At 32.5% G+C, this 6,292-nt stretch overlaps 1 protein-coding gene across 1 annotated transcript; it reads left to right on the forward strand.

The window, feature by feature from the left end:
* Nucleotides 1-1,346: 1,346 nt before the first annotated feature.
* Nucleotides 1,347-2,099, forward strand: LOC107762634 (uncharacterized). Its single transcript, XM_016581003.2, has one exon. It carries the CDS (start codon nt 1,347-1,349, stop codon nt 2,097-2,099), a length of 753 nt encoding a protein of 250 aa, XP_016436489.1.
* Nucleotides 2,100-6,292: the final 4,193 nt, after the last annotated feature.

Consider the following 6,292-nt stretch of genomic DNA (forward strand, 5'->3'; position numbering starts at 1 on the left):
TTTTGTTTGAAGCTAATAAAATAAAATAAATTACATAATTCGATGTAATTGGTTTGGGCTCCAAATAAACTGCTATATCCAAAATAAGTTGTCAAAATTATTAATTTTTGGCCTATATATGTCAAGACACATTACACTAGTTTCACATTGCACATGTAATGTTCCCTGGTTATACATGTGATAAGTGGATGGACAAAGAACTACAAGCTCCTACTCTTTCGGTTATTGCAGCACTAATCATAAGACACATTTCATGGAACAACAATCAATTATTCTCAAAATGAAATTAGTAAAATAAAAGTACTTATGTGTAACTTTTTATGCATTAAATCGATAAATACATGAATAATGATATCTATCATAAGTATTATATGTACTTTTATCACTTAATAATGAATGTGTTTAGTAAAACATCAGAACATGATACAGCAATTTCTTCTAACTCACAACTTCTTTGTCTTCTTCTCCTTGTTCTATTTTCCACCTTCTATTTTTCTACTTTTTTCCCCCTTTGGAACTTAAAGTGAAGTCACACTGAGTTCATAGGGTCTCTTATCATTTTCTTTTTCTATTTTTTTTTCCATTTATCTGTTGGAGGTATAGTGAGGATATCTAGAAATTTCTTCCCTCTAAGTTGCCACATTCCATATCATCTGACGTCACCGGAGGAACAAAAATTTGCCATATTCCATAACCAAGATTTTTATTTACTCCATTTATTTATTTCCCGCACTTCTGCTTGATAATTAAAAACTTGTGGATGTAAAACTACCTTTTTAAGCTACTAACTTTATTTGGGCCATAATTTTGTTATAATTTTTGAATGACTCCTACTCAATTTTACGTGACATTATTTGACCAATTTAGTAGTTAAAATTCCATTTTTTTTTATAATTTGACTTGTATACTACATAAGAGTAAAAAATGAAAAGAGTCATTTATTAATAATCAGATAGTGATAGCATCATATTAAAATCTACAAATTTTACTCATAGGATCATTCTTTTAATCAATAAACATGAAGATGAAGGTAGGAGTATTATTTTTCGACCTAAGTTTTTTTATTCGCTTATGTAGTATTTATATTTGGGGCCACCTCCACCTGCTATATTAAAGGAAACCATTTCTTCCTCCAGATGAATTCTCACTTCATTGACTCACTACTCTCCGTCTCCCCTCTTTCTCTTTAACCCCAGATTCCAACCACATTTTCCCATTCACAAGCTCTCTTCCTTTAAAACTACCATACCAAAACTTTCCTCATTGTTTCCGCATAGCAACTGTCAAACAATGAAGTAACAAAGTCTCTAATTTATCCATTACAGGTTTTATTTTAGCTACCAAAAATGGGTTGTTGTGTTAGCAGTGACAACCACAACAAAGTACCTCCCACTATATCCAATTCTTCACAACAGAGCGAAGAAGAGACAGTCAAAGAAGTGCTTTCTGAAACTCCAACTATACCCAAGAAATCCTCTCCCATCTCATATTTTCCCAATACTATGGAACAAAAACCCCATAAAGATCACATTTTGAAGAAACCTATCATTCCTAATTTCAACCACCACTCTCGTCATGATCATGATCTCTCGGAAGAAGTATCCGAGATCTGCAGCACCACTCTCAGCGATACCATTTCAACTACAACAACACTGACAGATAAACGATATACAACTGAAGATGACGTCACTGAAGTCCGGCAGATGTCGCCGGCCAAGTACCGGAACGGTTCTTTTCAGGGAGAGTTGAGAAGAAATGTTGGGAGCTCGCCTGCAAGAAGATCCGACCCGTCTCCAGGTCGGGTCAGATCCGGAAAAGATTCTCGGGGTCCGAGGAAGGATAACGGGGAATGTTCTGGTAGGAGATCGAGGTCACCAGCGATGAGGACGGAGAATGGAGGATTCGGGTCGGGTATAGGGAGGAGCCCGTCGGTGAGAAAAACGGGTAAGTCGCCGGGAAGAGTGAGATCCGAACTGGGTGATCGGATCCGGAAGATGGAGGAAAGAGATGGGGATGGAGAAAACAAGTGGCCACCGACAAGTGAAAATGAATCACTTGAAAATCCACTTGTGTCCTTGGAATGTTTTATTTTTCTGTAAAAATAATTAATAACGTTGGTAGCTTAATGATGTAATCTTTGGTAAAAAGTTGCTACTATAATGTTAGATTTTGACATTTACTTGATGTTGTCTCTCTATCTCTCCATTTTACTATGTCGAAACAGAATAGAAACTCGGAGATCAATTTTATTATTAATTGCTTCAAGTAACTTCCTCTTGACCAATAGTATCTTAAAAGAATCTGTCTAGCCAAAAGATAAGAATGGGTTTGTTAAAAGAATCCGTCTTTTACTTTTCTTTTACAAAAAAGTCAGTTCTTGCAGAGAATAGAAAATACGTAATGCTTTAATATAAATCTCAATTAAAGATGCAAAAGAGATGATTAATTTCAAAGATCATACGTCAATAATAAGAATAAACTTTGCGGCATCAAATCATGCATTTCGTTTGATGTTGATTGAAATGTGTTTGTGCAAATTTCTTACAAAAACCATTACTTTTTGAATAATAATATCACTTTCAAAAATTTGAAAATATTTTAATTATGTGTAAAGTGTGCATGGGATTTGTTCTTATTACTTTTCTTCCGTTAACAAAACACTCACAAATCTTCAAAAGAATACAACTATCATAACACGTCTTCAACTTTCAGAAAGTTTCTTTCAAAGTTTGTCCAAACAAAATGTTTGGATGTACACTACATATTTTTTTAAGTCTCTGTGACACATAAAAAGCTTATATTCATAAGTTAAATCATGATTCTGACTAATTTGGCAGCACAATAAGTGTCACTTTGAACTGTTTAAACATGACATTTAACACTTTGATATATAAGTTTCTGAAACTTTAGCATTTAAAACTTAAAATATTTATAAGATTGACTTCCCAATCTATAAAAGTATGATACTAATAAAAAATATACTAGGTTTTATTTTGCACGTAATTATGCCACCAAATACACACACAAAAAAAAAGAATTTAATTATGTCAATCATTGCTCACTGCTCAGGTTGAATTTCCCACTGGAACCTGGCGTTGCTTGGATTGGATTCCGGAGCTCACACCTTTCTTCCCAACAACAGTGGTGGCAGAGGCGTAGTCAGAATTTGAAACTTATGGGTTTAATATTCTAAATTTTTTAATTTACTAGATTCTAAATTAATAATTTTTACATAATTCAATAATTTTATAAGACAAATACAAAGTTTAAATAAAAGTTATTGTGTTCAGCCGAACCCGTATTGTTAGTTCCGCCCAAAGGTCATGGGTTGTCACATTATTACTCTACATGCATTATTATTTCATATGATTATAAGAGCGAGCCCACCATCTAGATTTATCGTGTATATAGCATCGCAAAAGAAAAAGAAATTGTATAGGCAATTTCAATTAGTTGAGATTACGTGTTAATCATGTTAATATATCTACTCTACGTTCTATGCTCGTTAACTGTCATTTTGTCTTGTCAAAGTTTTATACGAAAAAGTGCCAATAATACTCGTAACGTGGTTCAAAAATATCCTCCGTTAATTTTTTGGTCCGCAAATGTCCCTAACGTTTATTTTTGGGCTCAAACTTACACTATATCTAACCGAACTAACCTGGTCAATTTTTTGACTTTAACTTCGCCATGTGACATTTTCTTAACCCGCCACGTGTATTATTTGTATTAAATAAAACACACATGTATCTTTTAAAATACCCAACGACTCTGACCCGCTCCTATATATATGGGCGGTCGACTAAAAATAATTATATTTGCTAGTTAAATATATATAAAAAAAATATTGATTATATATAAAAAATATGTATATTATACATTAATATTTTAATATATATATTTTACATGATATTATTTTTAGGAAAAATTATACGGTGTAGTTTTTCTATTAATTATGATCTATAACTTGAATTTATTAAGCAAATCTGACAATGGAACAACAGTTTTTGCTAATATTTTAGCTATATCGTTATATATTAAAACACTATTAGTTCCCATTGAAAAGATCAAGTGAAGTCCATTAATGTGCTAAGCAGTTGAATATGTATATAATTAAAGGTTTTAAAGAATTTTCTTTCCATATATTTCCTTGCTTCTCCTTTAGAAGGTCATATAAATAGAACACTATCATTTTTATGTTTGCAAATTAAAATTTATATTTGTTAAACTTGTAAAGATATGCAAAATTTGAAGGGAAACTATACTGTAGAATTTCTCCTAAAAATAATATCATGTAAAATATATATGAAAATATTAATGTATAATATACATATTTTTATATATAATCAATGTATATTTTTTATATATTTAACTAGCAAATATAATTATTTTTAGCCGACCGTCCAAATATATAGGAGCGGGTCAGGGTCGTTGGGTATTTGAAAAGATACATGTGAGTTTTATTTAATATAAATAATACACGTGGCTGGTTAAGAAATGTCACATGACGAATTTAAAGTCAAAAAAATTGACCAGGTTAGTTCTGTTAGATATAGGGGTAACTTTGAGCACAAAACCAAACGTTAGGGGCATTTGCGCACCAAAAGGTTAACGTAGGATATTTTTGAGCCATTTTCAATACGTTAGGGGTATTGTTGGCCATTTTTACGAATTTTTATATTCTAGTAAAAAACATACAGAATTTCTAATACTAAAAATTGTAATTTCTTATAGTGAGATGTGTAATACCCCGGAAAATTTTGAAGTACTTAAGCGTTATTAAGAAAGTTGATGTGCGCTAATTATATTATTTTAGGTGCAGACGAGGACTATTAATATGATGGATATCAACTGGATATGATAATAAGTGTACGAAGCATCTTATAAGTAATGTGGGGTCAAAGGAGAGCCCTAAGTCCAAGTCAAGTTGGAAATTTCATGATAGACTAAAGTTTCAAATGAGTACGCACAAGTTTAAATTTTGGACGAGCATATCTACATATGTATAAGGAGTTATGTAATGATCTACCTATCAAATGAAAGATTTTTGAGTCTAGTTTCTAATCGTTTCAAACCGTTCGTCATTTGGACACTCCTATAAGAAGTTATGATCAAATTACCAAAGGCTGGAAGAATATAATTCCGTGGTCAAATGTGCGACCGCAGAATCATTATGCGATCACAAAACTGGTTATGCGACCGCAAAATAGCCTGGCAATTGCAGCCCAGTTCTAGGCACCAATTTTGCGGTCCATTGTGCGACCCGCATACCGATTGTGCGGTCCATTATGCGACCGCACACCTAAGTTTGGAGGGTTAATTTTTTATTTTTATAACCCGACCTCATTTTGATAAATAGGCTTTGGGGCTTATTTTGGGATAATTATCTGATATTTTTTAGAGAGAAGTGAGAGTGTTCTAGAGAGAGGAAGTAGATGAAGTATTTTGTTCATCAAGATCTTGTCCAAGCTTTGAAATCCAACAAGGAAATCTCACAAGTTCTTCATCTAAGAGGTAAGGTTCCATACCCTAGTTTTCAATTTTAAATTTGGGTAGAAGATGGTTGATTAGGAGTATGATTCTTAGGTATGAGAGCATTATTTATACATGCATGTATCAAAAAGGTTTGTGAAAATATTGTTGAGCTCAAATAAGTAAAGATTTGGTTGTAGAATGAAGAAAATCTTGTAGAAGAACCTTGTAGCCAAATTTGCACACATAGTGTTTGATAAAATGCTCAAATGAGCTAAAACCATGAATACCTTCCTAATTTGTGTTTAATTTTATTATATTTAAAAATAGATTAGGATTGCTAGAATTTTCGGAACGTTATAGTAATTTAAAGATAGCTCAAAGCGAGGTATGTTGGCTAAACTTCTTTCCTTGAATTGAATTCCATGATGTTCTTGTAAGTCCCGAGTTATTCTTTATAAATCAACTATTCCGAATAAACTTTGTGTTGAAAGGTATATGTTCAAAATATGTTCCGGATACTCTTATCATATGATGTTATCCTTCGGGATTGTGTTCAAAGTATGAGTTGGTATAAAAATTTTATGACTCTAAGTAGTGTTTCAGGTGAAGGTTGTTATGCCAACTTGTGTTAGAAATATCAATATGCTTAAGACTATTAATTTCTCATAGCTATACTAAAAGCCGTGATTAGAGATTTTTTATTATCGATAATCTATAAAGTTGCTTGAAAGTGAAAGAAGTGAGTTCGGGATATAAAGTGTGAACACCGTGCCAAGAATGGAAGTTATACTTGCGGCTAATAGCACCAATGAAATGA

This window comes from Nicotiana tabacum, chromosome 17, assembly GCF_000715075.1.
Source record: "Nicotiana tabacum cultivar K326 chromosome 17, ASM71507v2, whole genome shotgun sequence".
NCBI classification, from domain to species: Eukaryota; Viridiplantae; Streptophyta; class Magnoliopsida; order Solanales; family Solanaceae; genus Nicotiana; species Nicotiana tabacum.